At 40.6% G+C, this 19,377-nt stretch overlaps 2 protein-coding genes across 3 annotated transcripts; both read right to left on the bottom strand.

The window, feature by feature from the left end:
- Window positions 1-1,811: 1,811 nt before the first annotated feature.
- Window positions 1,812-9,650, bottom strand: ifitm5 (interferon induced transmembrane protein 5). Of its 2 annotated transcripts, XM_053426356.1 has the most exons (3): window positions 6,990-9,650; window positions 4,630-5,050; window positions 1,812-3,101 (listed from the first exon to the last, which is right to left on the bottom strand). In XM_053426356.1, the coding sequence occupies exons 2-3, from the start codon at window positions 4,834-4,836 to the stop codon at window positions 2,880-2,882; spliced, it is 429 nt and encodes a 142-aa protein (XP_053282331.1). In that variant the 5' UTR covers window positions 4,837-5,050; window positions 6,990-9,650; the 3' UTR covers window positions 1,812-2,879. The 2 variants fall into 2 exon arrangements, with proteins under 2 accessions (XP_053282331.1, XP_053282332.1); XM_053426357.1 differs by lacking the exon at window positions 6,990-9,650 and having other exon boundaries at window positions 4,630-5,176.
- Window positions 9,651-9,789: 139 nt separating this feature from the next.
- cat (catalase) lies at window positions 9,790-18,104 on the bottom strand. Its single transcript, XM_053426355.1, has 13 exons — window positions 17,935-18,104; window positions 16,800-16,971; window positions 15,719-15,829; window positions 14,455-14,585; window positions 14,116-14,220; window positions 13,908-14,033; window positions 13,635-13,826; window positions 13,241-13,393; window positions 12,286-12,424; window positions 11,530-11,657; window positions 11,051-11,158; window positions 10,684-10,767; window positions 9,790-10,157 (listed from the first exon to the last, which is right to left on the bottom strand). The coding sequence occupies exons 1-13, from the start codon at window positions 17,998-18,000 to the stop codon at window positions 10,092-10,094; spliced, it is 1,581 nt and encodes a 526-aa protein (XP_053282330.1). The 5' UTR covers window positions 18,001-18,104; the 3' UTR covers window positions 9,790-10,091.
- Window positions 18,105-19,377: the final 1,273 nt, after the last annotated feature.

The raw sequence follows: 19,377 nt of genomic DNA, 5'->3' as shown, positions 1-19,377 counted from the left end.
AACCACTGAGAAAATATATTTGATCTGTACTTGGAAATTGGGAGTTTTTAACTTTGTCCAAATCGCTATCCTATAACACTGAAGAGGCAGGGTTGATGCTGTATACTATAACCAGCCAGCCAGCAGGGGGCGACCGAGACACTGTGGCCTCACTTTTGGAGAGCAGTCGTCCATTGTTTTTTAACAGCAGCAACCAAAGGCTCAGATCAACAGTTGCTTAATGAGTGTGTGTCACAGGATGTTTGCATATGACTCTGTGTACTTCACGTCCCTCTCTCTCCACTGGCATCTGCGAACAGGGCTGTCATTTAAGAACACCTCTGGGTGTCGTATCTGTATATGTGACACAATTCAGATGAGATTGCTGTGAAATGCTTTGAATAGTCTGGGCGTAACCTCAGAGTTGCTCCCTTGGCAGGTGTGTGTGTGTGTGTGTGTAGGGGGGCGGGGGGGCAGCTCATTTTGGTTGACGTCTCCTATAACTTCGGTTTGATCGTTAATGTTCTATTCATCCTTACAGAGACTTTAACTACCTGATGATGATAAGTCTAAAAATACCCCTTACTGTTAGTAAAAACATTTTTGTGTGTGTTCTTCCGGCATGTCTTCCAGGCAGAAGTCAGCGCCCTCTCCCTCAGCAACGCAAGCCTGTAATTCTCCACTGCTCGAGGACATCTGTAAGCCATTCTCTCCAGCCACAGGAGGAAAATAGAAAGTTGGAAGCTTGAGGCTGTGATTTGGGTATGTATAAATAAAGTAGCGAGCAGAGGAGAGGCTGCTAATATGATGGCTTTACGGGTGGGAGGTCAGCAGGAGCGGGACACCCAAGTCATCAAAGACGAGGGAGAAGGAGCGGATATGGCGTCCACATTTAGTGTCTGAATTGCTCAAGAGCTTCTTCGCTGGGTTTATTCCAAACTCTGACATGTACCGACTGGAATCGTTCTCAGCTATCACATCCTTCTTAATTTACATGTTGCCCCTCCCCCCATCTGTTCTAATCATCACATACTGTATGAGATGTTCGTTAACATGGCTTCACACTATACAAAAAGTGCACATCTATTGTCTGGCCCAAGCCCAACAGTCCCCTTAAATTCAAGACGCACCAAATTTCACACATTAATAGATATCAGCAACCTAAGCATGTAAAAAAAAATTCATCGGGACCAACGAATTATTCCCTTGTGAGTCATTGAAAACATTCTATTTCGCAATGTTGAACACAGCGAATATTATTTCCTAGATCCGCCCCCTGAAAAGCCTGATAGGTTGCCATGTTTAGTCCTTGGAAACATGGACTTTGGACTTTTGGTTGCGTTCTAATTTATTATTATGTGGTCCAACACAACATACAGCTGTGATGGTGATGCAAGAGGCATTGACTCAGGCTTTGTAGATGAACCAGGACCACTGGAGGAGTGGATACGAGCCATCGTACAGCTGCAGGCTTTCAGACTGCTGTTAACTCCTCTGTAGTGGTCTGCCCGGGCAGCCCTGCCTTACAGCTGGACAGCACATATACACTTCCCTTAAATGGTATGTTCTGTTTATAGCTGGTACAGCAGCGAGCTCACAGCTGGGATGAAAACAACCATGCCTCGCCTGTTTCACACAGACACCACCCCAGGATCAAACTCGAACATGGAGCCCATAAGTATCACTTTAAAGTTGGGTGTAGGTGCTGCAGCAGAACCGCAACCGCCATTTGAACCTTCATCGCTTCATCCATGTTTTCATTAGCTGAGAGGGGATCTGAAAAAGACCTGAACGTTTTGGTTTAGTTGGTAAAAGGAGAAAAAGAAGGTTAGTTTGTTTTCTAATACTGAGTTCACAGTATCTGTTTTATTAAGCTCACTCACAAGAGGTTGGAAGAAGATCAAGATACGTAAAACAACAAATAAATGAATAAAATACATGAATAATGACATAAAATATATGAAGCCTATTGTAGCAGTAATACAATAAAAAAAATCTTTAAGACATAAAATAGAGGACTTTCAATGAGAGGTGAGTGTTGATTGTTCTTTGAGTAAAGTGGTTTTTCATCATCACGGTCTTCAAACTCTGCAGTTCTCTCTTCTCTCTCTGCTCTCTCTGTCTCTCTCTCTCTCCTCTGTCTGCGCTGACCAGAGGGAACTTCAGCTGTCATCCAAATTCCACATTCATCATAAATACAATAAATAACAACAAATATGACTCAGAGTAGCTGCATGCTCAGTCTTTCAGTCTGGATTCAGCTCTAAGTCATTCTTTGTTTTATATTTTGTTTCAGGCATCTTCAATCTTTGCAGCAAATTTCTAACCATTTTCTCGAGACTGGCAGGTGCAGGCTGAACAGCCTCTAATACTGACATTACAATTAGGAATGTTCTGATACTTATGTTTTTTAATAAGAAATACAAATTAGGAGAAATGTCAAATCACAGGCACTGAAAATGTAGGTGATCTATTCAAAAGTCTTGCGCTTTATTTATAATTCTTTTAAATGTGTAACTCTCAGATATAGGTCAAATTTCCTGTCTAGCTTTTTTTTGACAAAATATTTGATTTCAGCATTTCAGTATCGGTGCATCCTTTGACAGTTATTCCTATAACACACAACCCCAAATTTACATTTACTTTTGCCAATAGGGTTATTTTAATACTGAACAGGTTTTCAAAAGCTCGGCAGTCTCTGACGTCCGTACAGAAAAGAACGCTCAGACTTGTATCACATGCCGTACTCTGGCTCAGGTTATAAGAAGCTGTCACGTCTGATCTAATCTGCGGAGCCTAATCAAATGCCCTCTCCTGACGGTGACTGTGAATGGGTCGACACTTTGAGATTGATGTGTTTGTTTGTTTGTTTCTTTTCTCTCTCCCTCCCCCCAGTCCATCTACCAACTGAAAAGTTTGAAGAAGTTTTTGAGGCCGTCCTCTCCGAGGAAGTCAAACGAGCCCTGGGACGAGCCCAGGTGGATGAGCAGGAGGACGAGGATGACGACAGCCAGGAGAGGGATCAGCATGTTCCAGCCGGCCGCCAGGATGTTGTACCACTTGGCTTTGTCCGAGCACTCCTGGGCCAGCTGCAGGTTACCCTGGGTCTTCTGGTCCCTGGCCTGCACACACACACACACACACACACACACACACACACACACACACACACACACACACACACACACACACACACACACACACAAACAATGTTTTTGTTTATGCCCATGTAAACAGTAGCTAAGTGTAGTGACAGGAGGAGACCAAACAAAGACATGTTATAAAGTTTACTTGTGTTTTTCTTTATAACCAGTTCATCACAATGTCTCCCATAGTTCTGAGTTGTTCCACACACAGTGCAGATAGACTGTGCAACAGTTGGCGAAATCTTTGAGCTGCTTCCGAGGCTATCTTAGTATTTCTTGAAGCAGACTGGGCCGAATCTTTCCCCAGCACTCTCTAATTTCCCATGAGTACTTGCCCATTACAGAGATGCCAATTACACCATTTTTAACTCCCCATGCAGACAAGCAGCCAGTCCCTGTCTTTAATTTGAGCATTGAGCCAATGCATGCCTGGCCTGTCATTCAGAGCGGCACCCTACACACAGACAGAAATAAAAGACTTAAGTAAAGGGTACCCACACATCTGTGGTGTAACCTTTTTATTCAGGTGACCTTACAGTCTGTCCCACCCTGCTTTGCACTCGGAGTGTTCAAGGATCTTTTGGTCGTCTTACAAGTGAGAAAGGATTTTGTTTAGGTTTTTGTTTCTGCACAGCCCCATTCCTGCGGTGAGGGGCACACCAACCTTCTCCTGTGTGTTCCAGCTGACCAGGGACAATACCAGGTCCCTATACACATCTGCATTTCTCCATTTTACAACAAATGTATTTGCATGGCATTTACACGGAAGACAAAATGCTAAACAACCCTTTTTAAGGAATCTACTCTACGTGTTGCAAAATTCTGGCATGGCAAATCCTGACATGGCAGTTTTTTACCTTGGCTTTGGCAGAGAATTGAAAGCGTGTTCCCACTTGTTGGTTTAGAAATCGGTCTGTGCTTCAGTTCCCAAAATGGCATTTGGCCTTGCAAACTGTTCTTTGTTTCTCTTGGCAGTTTGACACATCTATTGTCTGGTATTGCCAAGCTTGCATTACAGAGGGCTTCAAAATCATTATAGAGATGGTTTTGTTGCAGATTGGGATTCATCAGAGTGGCCTTTATTAAAATCTAGTGTGTTGTATTATTAACAAGTTTCAAAATAGTAAAATCTAATATTTCTGCCTGTGCTGTGTTCCAAATCACTCATCACTTAAAATTAAAAACACTTCTACAAATAGTGGTTATTATCAAAAGAACAAAGTTTAGTAAAACAGACTTTTATATTCGATCAATCGGATTTAAAAGACTTAAAAAGAACAGTGAAAGTGTCGATTGTCAAATTCAAGTATTTTCAAATGACAGTGAACAATTCAATTTTTGGGATCCCTCTATACATCACTTGCTGCGACATCCTTATTTAAGCATAAAACAGTTCATGCTCTTGCTATCTTTTCCCTTTTGACAAATTTTCTTTATAATAATAACGGCAAAACCTTAAACTTATCACTAAGGCTGGCACAAAAGTAAAAGACAAGGAGCTCACCTTGATGGAGTAGATGAGAGCCATGAATCCCAGGCAGCAGAAGTTAACGTACAAGGTGTTGCACAGTGACCAGAGGAGATAGTCCCGGGGAGGACTCTTGCCAGCGTTGCCCATGTTCACCACGGTGGATCCAGCCGGCTTACGGGCAGACTTGCAGTTGGTGAGCGGGGTGCAGTCAGAGGGGAAGTTGTATGAATGGTTGTCCATGGCTTCGTTAAATCAGGAGTCTTGAATAGAATGGATTGCTTTGCGAACTACAGCTAGCCCTTGTGTACAATCGCTCATTGGAAATTAGTGCCCCCCTCTGTTTGACACGCTTATAAAGGCCCACGGAGAGGGCGGTGACCGGCTGAGGACGCATGGGCAGGGTCCTTTAATACACAGCAGGTCTGTCATTATGTGGTGAGGCCTGACAGAGAGACTGAAATAGAGATAGAGAGACTCAGAACGTTGTATGAGAGAGAAGCCCAGAAAAAGAGACAGCAAATAGATACGGGCTATAGGAGAACAGTCCTCCTCAATTTGATTAGCGGTCCTTGTGGTGTGGGTCAGGTGGTTGTGTTGGAAGGTGGCGGCAGGGAACAGTGGAGGCAGGGCTGTGCTGGTGCGGAGGGGTTCATCTGAAATGTTGCCTGCCAGGGGCCACAAGGGATGAATCTAGTTCAGGAAGGAACCTGAGTCTGTATAAAAGGTCCCACTTTACAACAGATATACAAAACATATGACAACGCCACTATCTCCATGGTAAAAAGAACTCTTATAAAAGTTCTCGCTGAGTATCATCCGACACTTTTGTTGAGGGTAGAGCTGAAATGCTTGTTCAATTAATAGAAAATGATCCTGTAACTTTTGTCTAGGTCACAGAGGAACGATGCTGTAAGCTGTATGTAAAAAAGGTTGTGGAAGCCAGGTGTCTTCAAGATGTGGATTCAAACCTTCCTCTCTAGTGTTTTAAAGGTTCACTCTCTAGAATGTAGTGACATCCAGTATTGAAGTTATACTCAGCTGAAGTTGCAGCTAAGTACCCCCTCACCTCAGCTCCCCGCACGAACATGAAAGAGAACCTGCCTTCAGTTGTCATAGGAACTCTAAAGTTGCTTAGTTCGTCCAGTTTGGACGACTGTACAAAACATGGCCGCCTCCACAATGTATTTAAATATAAATGGTTAATTCTAGGGTAAAGAAAACAACACTTTGTACAATTCAGATGAAACACACTGGTGAAAACATCACTAGAATTATTTTACGTTCAATTTTCAGCCAAGAGATTCTTTCACCGAAATCTTACACACTGGGCATTAAACATTGTTGTCGACGTAAAGTCCCCAGATGTGGGGAAGATTTCAGGACAAATAGGGAGGGAGGGGGGGGGGGGGGGGGGGTTCACGGTTCAGATCGGCTTCTTCACTTATAGCCAATCTGTGAAAAATAAACTGTAAATTGTGTTATTCCTGCATTATGTGTAGTTTTGCCATAACATAAAAAACCTCTCTCTCTCTGCTTGGTTCTTCTTGGCAGAGGTTGTGATTTTTTTTTTTTTTCAGTTGGTTGCAATTTGCAAATGACATCACTAGGTGTCACTCAAACCTTCACAGGGAGCCCACAAAATGGCTTGGAGAAAATACATTATAAATACGTTATTGTGAAGTGTGCAGATAATGTTCCATGTCACATGATGTATAATAAGAAGAGGGAATAAAAGAAGCATTACAAAAAAATGATGCAACAACTGATGTTGTTTCTTTTTGCACGTTTTTCATGTTTGACCGTTAAACAGGAAACCCCCGAACTTATTTTTCTTTGAATGCTTGTAGAAGTTGTTACGGTTAATCATTGCATGGATTCAAATCTCATCACCGACGTGCTTTAAAAACACTTAGCTTGAGGTAAAACTGTTACCTCAAATATAAGGCTTTTAATCAGATTGTGTGTGGAAATTAAAATACAAACTAATATGCGGTCAGGAAAACGTCTGTAAATAGGAATCCATGTTACTGTCGCTTTATTGTTGTGTTAATATTTAAAAAACAAATGCGTAAGAAAAAAATAAAAACACATAGCAGAGGATGGTTTCGATCCATCGACCTCTGGGTTATGGGCCCAGCACGCTTCCGCTGCGCCACTCTGCTTCATGACGATATTGAGGTTACGTAGCAATATATAGCGTACGGGTTAGGGCTTTGATGACGCGCTATTGTTTTGTCCACACTCGATCGAGGGTTAGTTTATAATGACACCACGTCTTTCTCAGCAACATAGTCAACAATAAAGAACACAGCAAAGGAGACGTATAGGCAACATGTAAGAATAACAACGCCTCAATGAGAAGAGTGAAGCTTATCAAGGAAGTCCCCGTTTACCTCATATAATGCAGCTACGACCCGGCTCACGAGGGTAACGGAGGTAACGTAAAACCAGAAGATTTGGGAAAAAAAGGTCGTTTATAACAGCCCGGTGGGGTCTATTTCAAACCAAAGAAACAAATATGTAAAAACAGGACTCTTAACAAGAGCTGCACAACAAACCTAATGTAAAGCACAACGAAAAATAAATCCTCAATACCAAGACAACAGGTTCAAAGTAAAATAGCGCCCAACTCTTAGGTCTCAACCATATATACAGTCTATGGTTTCAACATACAATTCTCAAAGAAAGAACTCTGAAAACATAATTGTAGTCTGGGCGGACTCAGGCAACAGAAACAAGTGTCTCACAACAACAGTGGGACCAAACTCCAACCTGTATTTCTTGGACTATGGTAAGTTGGCTAAACAAACTTGACATTAAAGACATTTAGACAATCAAAACTAAATAAACCACAGGTTAATGGCTATTGGATGTTAAGAAGCCAAAGCCAATTCTGATAAAAAGTGTTCCCATACCCTACCAGAGGCTATACATATTTAACTAGAATAACTGCAATGAAGCAAGCCTCCGCCAATCAGTGCAGTGTCCATGTACATATTTTTTTCCAGATTCCTATAAGGTCACTGTGACCTTTGACCACTGAAACTTAATCACTTTATCTGAAAATCTTAGTCCAGGTGACAACTGATCAAAGTTGAAGAAATCCCTCACGCAGTTTTGAGATATCACATTCACGAGAACATCGAAATTGAATCAGTTAATCAGTGAGTCCAAGTAACATGTACCAGATGTAATCAAATTCCCGATGGGCAGTCCTAATGTGTCACATTAACATGAATGTGAGGTCACTGTGACATTGACCTTTAAAACTCCAAGCACCAAAGTCTAATCAGCTTTCTTTGAGTCCAGGTGAAAGTTGCTACCAAATTAAAATACTGCTGACAGAGACCCATGGTTAGTTGTGCCTGGTTAGTGATTAATTTTTGTGTTAGTGGCATGACTGAAGGCACAAAACTCCTGGTCCAGCATTTATACAGAGACATTTATGTTCCCCTGACGATGAATCCTAATACATTTTCTGCAGCACCTCCGGCGTGTCAAGGTTTTCACCTCATCTCAATACCTTCTTGATAACTATATGAACCTTGATTAGCAGCAGGATATAGTTTTGCGATAAGCACTGATGGGTCTGTAAAGACACAGGTCGCTGCTGTGTTCCAGTTCATGCTCAATGAGTGTGTAACAGGTTCACAATCCAGAAAAGTGGCAAAATAAACCAACATGCATGCAGACTAGTTACGATTGGTTTTCAAGTTATAATCATGGTGTAATTATTGTTATGGAAGTTTTCTGGAAGCTGATGAAAGGAAAACTCAGGCAGCAGCTGATGTCTTATGCAGAAGTGTTTAATGTAGAATTTATGCATCGAGGAGACCAGAAGGTGAAACAAACGCTATAACAGAGTTACATGAGCAGGTCTCCCCCCACCCCCAAGTCTGAAGATGTCTCCCACAGCATCCCAGTATATATCTCCCTTTACTTGCATCACCTATTTTAACAGCACATCCACTAATGGCTAGAATTTCCTCAACAATTATATTTTGATAAAATGAGTTGTATAATTGTTAGAATTGTTTAGTTGATGATGCAGAGTGGGATCAATCTGGATCAGAAATCAAGTGACATCAGTCGTTCAGAGGCGGAGACAGTATCTGTTAGTGTGTTCAGGAGGGTGTATGAAGACTGTCAGATATTTGATCAAACTGAAGTACATGATTTATTAAATGATGCATTCAAAGGAGAAGTGGAACGGAAGAAATGGAGACAAATAAAAGCTGCGGATAAACTTTGATTATAAAATAATTCATACAGACCAAGAAGACATCTCAGTTGAAAAAAAAAAATTCAGATGAGATCAACACATCAACAGCAGGTTAAATGGAAAATTCGTATTAGATAGCGATGCATTTGGTTTGAATAGCTTAGCGTTGTGATCATGCTCCAACACGACAAATGTATACTTCTCCAGTGACAACAATGTGTCACATCTGTAATATACCATTTAAACCCACAGAAATAATGAGATGAATGTTATTCATTTCAGATTTTAAAGTTTCACAACCTGTAGATCTGACCATTTAAATCTTCAAACATTATCTCTCCTTCTACATCTGAACAAGGAGGCATATTGTCTTAAATCCAAACCAGGAAAACAGATTATTTCAGATTAAAGTCACTTGTATTTTCCAGTTTTTGTACAAAAAAGGCACAGAAGAGTGTTTGGTTTTTTAAGCTGGGGGAGATATGTCATCTGGAAACATATTTTGGGTGAATTCCATTTCAGTAGAGACACGCAGACACCCACCGGGAAACAACCATCTAGTGATTTCTTACTGCCTTTTTTACTCATCTGAATTTAGCAATTAATTGTTGCTGGTGGTTCAATCTATCATGAGGAAAAGCTTCAAACTCGTCTTTACGTATAGTGAAAACTAAAACGCCACAGTCGGCAAAGTCTGGGTAAATCCTGAATCACAATTACAGGCTCAAAACCCAAATCCTGAATTTAAGTAGCTCTCATGCAAATTACATGACAATGACTTTTTTCCCTAACAGATGTTATTTGAACGTTGACAGCTGTACCCGTTTTCTTTCAACTTTACTTAAAGAGAAATCTGATCATAACAACATAGTAGCTAAATCACAACCTGAGGAATTATTGGAAACAAACTTAACTCAAACTACCTAGCAGTTGGAATTATTTCATTATAAGCCATACAATCATTAACATGAAAATCATTTTCAAGGCTTATTGTAGCAGAAGGTAAGACGTATAAACAAACAATGAGCTATGGTCTATGTTTTAATCAAAAAGAATCATGAGCCTCTTGAATATTGCCAGCTTTGAGAATGTTGAAAAAAATTATTTGTTCAGATTGAGTTAAAAATAAACTAACTCCAACTCTGACAATACAAGGTTTACATTTCAATCATGTTTAGTAATATCTAATCTGGTTACTGGTAAAAGCTGTTGGTAATCACATAAGTGCATTTGATCTGAGTCAGCGCTGATTCTCTGACAGAAATCTAAGGCATCACATCTTGGAGGCGGCAGCAATAGCTGAGGCACCTGGACGGCTGTAAACATGCACAGCTGAGTTCTGAGGAAGACAAAGAGGAAAAGACAGAAATATTTGTATCATTTAATGTACAGAATATGCAGTCGATGACAACAATGAAGTGGTGTAATGTAATATGCAGAGTTGCCTCAGTTGTCTTCGTTCTGTAAATGAGGCAAAATCTAATTCTATTTGTAAACTTACCTGCAATGTTCAAAATCGCTTTAAATAGCCTCACTTAAGTCAATTCACTTATTTTCACACAGTATCATTCAAGATCATTTTTCATGTTCACATATTCAGAGTTAATGAATAATTGGAAAATCTAAATAACTATGTAGAGTTATTTTTTGCTTCCAATGCTTGCAACCGCATTAAGACAAATTTCTGTATGTCACTAGTCTACAGAGAGGTTAACATCTCAGTGAAGCTGCACTCAGCCCAGTGCTGCTCTGAGCTAAATACTAACTAACTTCATTCTCTGGGGATAACAAATTACTGTTCCAAATTTTGTCAGGATTCCTAACCTTGAGTTCAACTTAACAGTGAATCATAAACCTGTGTTTACCTTCTCAGCCTCTGCATTGTGCTTGTTGAGAAGAGTCTGAACCCTGTTTCCATAGTCTGGATGGACGGCCTTCAAGTTCTCCACCTGCAGGAAGAACCAGACAATGACACTTAAAAAGACCCTGAAAACAAGTTAGCCTCTCACTATATGTAAACTAACATCTGCCAAAACCAAAGACCACCATCAACCATTCGTTTTTAAAATACATTTGTGCAATTAATGTGATTTAAAGAGTAGATTATCTGTTTTAAGAAAGTTGTTATTTGTGCTCAACCAAACAAAAATATGACTTTTTTATTTATTTATAAAAGCACATGAACAACAATAAGGTGAGACAGACTGTGGTCACTACAGTTGACGCACTCACCATGCGGTTCTGGATGAAGTACTGCGCTCCCTTCAGGGCCCCGGCCATATTCTGGCAAAGTCTCTGACGCTCCTCTTCATTCAGCACCTGGGTGTAGAAGGTGCGAACCTGAAATAATAAACACAGAGACACTCTCAGAAACTGAGGAAAGAGGATCACACCAAATTTTGGGTTTATTATATATTATTTTGGTGCCCTTCATAGAGGAATAGCAGTTTATAAACCTAAACCTATTATTATGCTCTATTTCAACTAACCATTCAGTGCCCTGCCGCTATACTGTTTGCAATGACAAGTCAAAAGATGCAAAGCAGCTCTTCCTGTCCTGGTCAATGTATAGCTGTGCTCATCTGGGTGAGCGTGTGTGTATAAGCGTATGTTATATACTTAAATCAAGAACACTCACTGATTGAACTCTTGTGTGCTCAAATGGCTTGGTCACAGAAGACATGCCCATAAAATGGTGACACTACGTTTACCTGTGTAACATTATCTTCGTCGTCACAGTGACGGTCCACATCTGGAGACACCTTAAACTTGCACTCCACACAGTGAGGCTGGGTCTCTGGGGCACTGAAGCTGTTGGGATAGTAGTTTGGAGCGCCACCTAGAGGCCAGACAGACCAAGCACCAGTGAGTCAGGTGGAAGCAAAAAAGTCTTGCTGAGGGGTGAAAACTGCAAAGTACTGAGACGACTACATTTTTTTTCGAGAGGAGCTGGCGAGTATATAGGTGTGTGTGTGTGTGTATGTGTTTAAATATTTTAAAAGGACTGTGTGATTTATTGTTGAATTTTTTGATGTGGTATCAAATTGGGTATCGGTATCAACTAGTAAATGTTTGGTATCGTGACATCCCTACATATAACAGGAATGGTTGTGGGACAGTAAAATTAAGTGTATAAATGACATCTACTGGTTATTAAAATGCAGAGCATACGATATAATGTAGAAGATTATTTAATCCTTGAACTAAGTCTGTTGGGCAGCAGCTCTCTGGTAAATATATTCTAAAGACTAAAATGTTTAAATTCAGATTGACAGTTGACCAAATATTATTAAAATAAATAGGGACTTTTGTTTTGTCTCAGGACTAAGGCTGTGTCTACATCTAAAAATAGCTGACATATTATTTCACCAAAACCTCAGATGACTCCAAACACGGATGTAGGTTTACACATTGGTTCATTTTTGTTATTATAACCTGTACAAAAAATACACACAGGTGGGACTTACCTTGGTTGTCAAACATACACATTGGACCGTCACGCTGGTAGTTAGCCACACGTGTCCTGAAGGGACAGTTGACGGGGATCTGCAGGTAGTTGGCTCCCAGCCGATGTCGGTGTGTGTCTGGGTAAGAGAAGAGACGACCCTGGAAACAGGCATGGGAGAAGACAAAGCAGTGTTTTGTCAGAACGAAAAGTATTCATAGATATCCCAAACTGCAACACTAAGTGGTGTCAGCTTTCACTAAAGATATTTGAAAATGGAGAAATTGCTTCACACGCTCATGTGGAAACGAGACATTGTTGTGTAACAAATGAAAAAGCAAGAGAGGTTCTGTCGAAGGTCTGTTTCTTACTTTCTCAGATTTCACCAATTTACAGTAAGAAGTGGGTGTGAATATCCAATCTCAAGTATCTGAAGCTTATCAGGTATATAGAGAATGAAGCAAGCTTATTTAGGTCACGAACATTCAGTCCAGCTTTAGTTCTGCTAAGTGAATGAAAACATCTGACCTAGAGTATATTGACACTGAGATAGCTGAACTTCCACAGGAACATGACACCAAAAGTTACAAAAGCAGTTTGACTTGTTGATTTCAGGTGTTCTCCATGATCTAGCATTGTTAGGATGTGAAATATACTGGATGGATATGTTGTACAATAGATGATAAATGTTTCCTCCTGGTTCAAATAACAAATAAAAAACGATGCCAAACATTAATACTCTAAGGACAGACAGTGCATCCGTCCAATCAGCTACGAGCCTTTTGGATAGTAGGTACCTACCCTTTCCATTAGAAGTTACATTGTGTTTTGCACTTAGGGTTCACTGTATATTTATGCTATGAATACATAGTTTGGTTGTATAACGGCAGCAAACTATGTTTTTTGTAGACTGTTTTTACTGTATTTACTTTCTGTCAGACCAATCTGAGAAGAGAGGACGCCGGTCGTGGCGTTACCTGCAGCATCTTGTCGGGGCTGGCTTCAATGCCTGGTGGCATGTTACTGGGGTCGAAGGCCAGCTGCTCCACCTCTGCAAAGTAGTTGACTGGGTTCCTGTTGAGAACCAATTTGCCCACGGGGATCAAGGGGTAATCTTTATGCGACCAAACCTGAATGAGAACCCACCATTATCAGATAAATGCCAAAAGTGACACACACAGGGAAGTTTTTTTCATGTAAGCAAACATTTTGACAACGTGTAACACCGATAATACGGTTTACTGCAGCAACCCTGGTCAACAGTTGCATGAAAGAAACACATGAAATAGCTCTGTGACAGGTTCAAATGTGATTGAAATTGGTGTCTTTATAACTTTAACCCTGATTGTTCTGCTGTGGAGGACGTTGTACCTTAGTAAGATCGAAAGGATTGAACTCGAACTTCTCAGCCTGCTCAAAGGTCATAACCTGGATGTAGAAGGTCCAGGATGGGAAGTTGCCATTGGCGATGGAATTAAACAGGTCTCCAATAGCATAATCTGGGTTGGTGGATGCCAGACGGTCTGCCTCCTCAACCGACAGATTCTTAATTCCTTGATCAGTCTAAAAAACAGGACATGAAACGCAAGTAAGCAATGACAATCTCAGGAGGCAGGATCTCTATAAAGTTAAACTCAAACTAACCTTGAAGTGGAACTTGCAGTAGACAACCTCTGCGTCAGCATTGACCAGTTTGAAGGTGTGGGAGCCGTAGCCGTTCATGTGACGATGGCCATCAGGCAAACCTCGATCACTGAAAAGGAAAGTCACCTACACAGAAGACAAGATAATGTCATCTATATATATTCCCTTGTTGTCTTCGAGAACAGTTTCATGCTCAGGAAGCAGTTACCTGATGCAGACTCTCAGGCCTCAGGCTCCAGAAGTCCCACACCATGTCAGGGTCTTTCATGTGGGTTTGGGGGTTGCGCTTCTGGGAGTGGATGAAGGACGGGAACTGTAAGTGGTAAAAGGCACAAGGTCAGCATGATGTATCTTACACTTGATTCATGCATCATCAGGTTTCTGATCATATTCAAGCTTCAGTTGGGATTACAGGTTTGGTTTAATTAAAATGATGAAATACTTTTTTCCAGAGAATACCAGAGTGTTATTCTGTAACATTGTGCCCCTCAACTATTAAGTGAAAGCAAATGATTTTCTAGCTCATGAATTCCCTCCACCCACTAACCAGCAGGGCGTCTCTGATGAAGAAAATGGGGGTGTTGTTGCCTGTCAGGTCCCAGTTGCCCTCCTCAGTGTAAAACTTGACAGCAAAGCCCCGGGGGTCTCGCACTGTATCTGCTGATCCCGACTCCCCAGCTAAAATAAAACAAAGAAAATAGAGAGGTGACAAGGTGAAGGCCGCTGAGAAGAGTGTGTGTCTGCACTCCCTGTGTATACATGGATATTTACGCAATTAACCACATGTTTACATTTCAACTAACCTACTTTCTACATCTCATTGCTTCATACAGTCACCGGGCTTTCGATCTCACACCCCTGTCCTTGCATCTTTTCCCTTCAGTTCCACACTGTTTTCATACATACACAACCTCTCTAGAACCAGTCAACAGAAAGGCATGTAAGAACGGAGAACTTATTTTTTCCAAAATACCCTTACAATAGTAACTTAAAGTGAGCATGTCATTGTGCGCCTTTAAATAGAGCATTAACCATCCAAACCGTATAAATGTGCCAAATTAACAGATTCAGAGATCACCAGTGTGCTGCCAGTTTCATACAATCAAAAAACTGAATACACAAAATATACACACATACGCAGTATACCAAATACATGCCTATTTTTTTTAGAGCTGATAAAAAACAATATATGATCTCGGAGGAATAAATATCAGATTTCGGTTATATCATTTTATAGAAAAGGTCTCAAATATTATAACCTTATGAAAGCAGACAAACATGAATTGAATACACCATCAGAGGACCACTGTGTTAAGTCAATTTGTTTCCATCACTGATATAAAACTAAATGAATAAATAATGCACAACTTATTCAGTATTTTACAATCCACTTCTACAATGGAAAAGAAATAGTGAAGAAAGTTTTCGGCATAACTTTGACAGCAATAGTAATGATAAGATAATAAACTTTATTATAGCAATTTTCTCAAAATGTGTGCTTAACAACAAAACCAGATATGGCAGTTGAATAAAAGGGCGTTGGTCACGTAAGATAAGAAACAGTAAAAATAAAACCATTAAAAACAGTATAAACAAATGCATATCAAACATTCTTAAAAGCTTCCAAAGAGAGATGGGATTTTAAAAACGCTAGGAAGTGGGAAACATTAAAATGTTTAAGGCCATAAAACCATCCTATCTTTAAAAAGAATACAAAATATGTGTTTTGGATATTTTACAGGGAAATGTAACTCCCAATAATCAATGACTTTGCATTGAATCATGCTTAAACACAATGAAGGTATTCTTACCGACAGTGGAGAAACGAATAGCGATAGGTGTCGTCTTTCCGACATGCTCAAACACCTTGGCCTTGGAGTAGCGAGTAATGTCATGAGTCACCTCCAAGTACCCAAAGGCCCCTGCATCATGGAGGAAAAACAAAAAGACATGTCTTTATCAGCCAAGGCAAGTCTGGTGTCAAATATTTGTGGCCGACTTCTCAGACACTGGAAAGAATGGGTCCCTTCAACAAAATAAATAATTCAGCATCTTCCCTGTGACTGTGAGTGATCTTGAATAGATCTTGAAACTTGAATAGATTTGTATTTGACTGGAGCTAATCCACAAACAAGAATTACCCTCATTTGCCTTTTGCATACTTTATGGTTAGTTAGTTCTGTTGACTTTGTAGGTTTACTGTAATTGCATCCGTGTCATTTCCTAGGATTTCACAAGGATTTTTTAATCTATGAGTCTTTACAATTCGGTGCACTATTTCCTTTTTTGTTTCTATTCTAAGAGCCGTACAGACGTCTGTTGACCCGTGTGGCCTTGGCGGAGGTTTGTGCTCGACTGTGCCATTCCAGATACAAATTTTCTCAGTCTTCCAAGTCTCTAAGTTTTTGGTGCAGAGTAGGAATGGATCATAACCATCGCAGCATGTGGAACAATGCTGTGTTGGCAAATAGTGCTTAGTGGGTAAAGATTACATTACCGCACAAAATAGGAACCAAAAATCTGTCCAAGACACCGAGTATCAAAACCAGTGCTGAACAAGTTTGTACAAGTTTGGTTTCTTCTGTAACAAGTTTATTATGTCTTCCCTACATAGTAATAATAACAATAACAATTATTATATTAAGAACAATCTTTTACATTAGCTTTTATGCTGATGTTTATTTATCCTGTAAGAGTACATATTTACAGTTTCCTTAAGGAGGAATAAGCCACAGTATCCTTTTTGTAATAGGGGAACAACCATGATATGAAATGTGACAGTTATGTGAAAATATGTGTTACAACAGTTCCTTTATTGTGCAACGTCAGCCAACCAGAGACATGGCACAGAGCAGGCTGCACGGTAGTAGCTGATCCAGGTTCAACACTCACCTGCACCTTTGGCGTGCACCACTCTCTCTGGGATTCTCTCCCGGTCAAAGTGGGCCATCTCATCGGTGAAGACCACATCCTGGACCAGCAGGGGGCCCCTAGGTCCTGCAGTCTGCAGGTTCAGCTTGTCTCCAACAGGATGACCAGCTCCTGTAGTCAGTGTGTCTGGCTTCTGAAAACAAACACATTCATGTACCAAAGATGCATGTTAGATGAGTGACATGTATGTTTGTATGACAATCTACATTTCAAGTCATGCTGAAAGCAGATCATTATGGCTAAGTAATAGTAGAGACTGACAATACTTGTTTTATTAATGACAATGCTGTTGATTATTTTCTGCTCAATTTGATTTAGTCAAATTTCACACAAAAATGGAAAATGGTCGATATTGTATTTTCAAATTAAAAACACACAGACCTTTACATTAAACTACAACAAAGAAGGAGTTGGAGCTGTCAGGGAACTTCATTATTCGTACTGCAGGGGCAGTACGTTTGCCAAGAAGAGGAGTTGGCTGACAGAATCGTTTTTGAAACTCAAAATTTCATGTGGCACGATTCTGTCATCTTCCGTGTTGCAGCAGAAACGTAAACATGTCCACCAGATGAACGATGATAATAATGATTATTCTATGATCTTACAGCTGCCAACCATTCTGAGAAGTTGCGCCGTGTACATGAATGTTACAGCAACATCCAGGCAGCTGCAATAATACAATACAGAGACAAGGAGCAAATCATCGTAGAGTGGTTTCAGTGTCTTTACGATTTCCAGGTTTTCTGTGCTGAGCTCGTCTTATGTAACAAACAGGGTCGAAGTTCATCTGCTGGACACTGGCCCGCTTCATATCTTCAACACTCTGGGCTTAAGGTCATTTTCGCTGTTTGTGTGTTTAATAATTAACTGTAAAACACTCAGTGGCTACTCGTGGGTTTATATAGGAGGCTCAATTAGCCCGTAGCAGGTTAGCAAACAGCTGCTTACAGGTTAGCTAGTGCTATGAAAACAAGCTAGCTGCAGGTTCAGGCTGTTAGCTGGTTCACCCCAAACGACCCGAGTCTCCCCTAGCGCCTCAGAGAGAGGCGGCGCTGCGCAGCCACAACTCCTCGTCCAACCCCGGGTAAATACAGACCTGCCGGGCTTTGCCCTGCTGCCACATCTTCATCTGGTCCGTGGTTTTCTCTCTGTTCTCCGCCATGTCGACCGATCCGCGCCACTGGACGTTACACACAAACACTGACAGTCAAACAGTGTCTAAGAAAAAGTCGTTATGGTATTTTTTTATCCGGACTACTTTGCTCGATGTGGCCCCTCCCTCTCCTCTGATTGGCTGAGGGGAGCAAGTTGACCTATTTTTGAGGCAAGAGGAGAGAGAGAGAGAGAGAGAGAGAGAGAGAGAGCACCATATCACCTATCGTCAATTGTTTTCACGTTATCCACTATCATGGTTAATAGCCTCATTAAATAAGTTGTATGCTTTACATCTCTTCTGTATAGAAACAATATTTCACATGTTTCTTAAAGGGTTGTAGTTTTGCTTTTTTTCTGTTTTTGTCTGCAAAATGTTAAACACAACTTTACACAACTGAATTCAATACAAAAAGATAGATTGTCCCCTTCTCACTCAGAAGGCGGCTCAGGTTCTGGTCCAGGCTCTAGTCCTGGCAGGTCTACCTGCTTGTGCCATCCGACCTCTGCAGCTCATCCAGAATGCAGCAGCCCGACTGGTCTTTAACCTAAATTAACTCACACCACTGCATACCGTGCAAATAACGGATCAGGTCCTGGATGTAGACTGGACCCGATCCATTTAGCTCCCCTCACTGCGAGCTAAACCCTCAATAAAATCACGACTGTTTGTTGTCCTGGCTCCTTAATGTTGGAATGAGCTCCCCATCAGGACAGCACAAAGTTTACACATTCTTTCGACTATACGTTGAATAAAACAAGACTTTAGTTTGAACAAACATTTTTGTTGCATTTAAATGGTACTTACTTATAGCACTATAGACAATTTTACTTTCTTGATTCTTGTTGTTCTGGGTTTGTACCCACCTATTAAAAAGTAAGCTGGGGGCTGCTGGGGGTCCAGGTGGTCTGTGGCTGCCTGCTTTACCTGGTTGATAATCAAGCCTTGATTCTTGAGGTTCCAAATGTTAGTGGTGGAAAGAAAAAAGGGACAACATGGAATTACCATGCATTTGATTATAATTTCCATGTTGCACTGTTCTGTGACAGTAGAACATAGTAGCCTTCATTGTCGTTTATATGCTTTACAGCATAACATTATTCCTGTAGTTTATTGTATTTTCGATTAAACTGATGCAGTGATGTACAATCTTATCGGCATTTTGTCTTCTATATATGAAGATTTACTGAAAGAAATGAACAGATCATGTGATCTGAGAGAGAGATCACTAACAGCTATTAAATGGATCTTGTGGTGAGATTGTTTTGTCAACTCCTTTTGCAGAGATAATGATGAACTTTCAATTGCAGCTTATTCTCATTATATGTTAAATAATTAATTAACCTCATTTCACAGATGATATCTAAAAAATATATACCAACAACA

The sequence above is a fragment of the Pleuronectes platessa genome, chromosome 7, assembly GCF_947347685.1.
Source record: "Pleuronectes platessa chromosome 7, fPlePla1.1, whole genome shotgun sequence".
Taxonomy (NCBI): domain Eukaryota; kingdom Metazoa; phylum Chordata; class Actinopteri; order Pleuronectiformes; family Pleuronectidae; genus Pleuronectes; species Pleuronectes platessa.
This window is presented reverse-complemented; position numbering and strand designations above follow the sequence as displayed.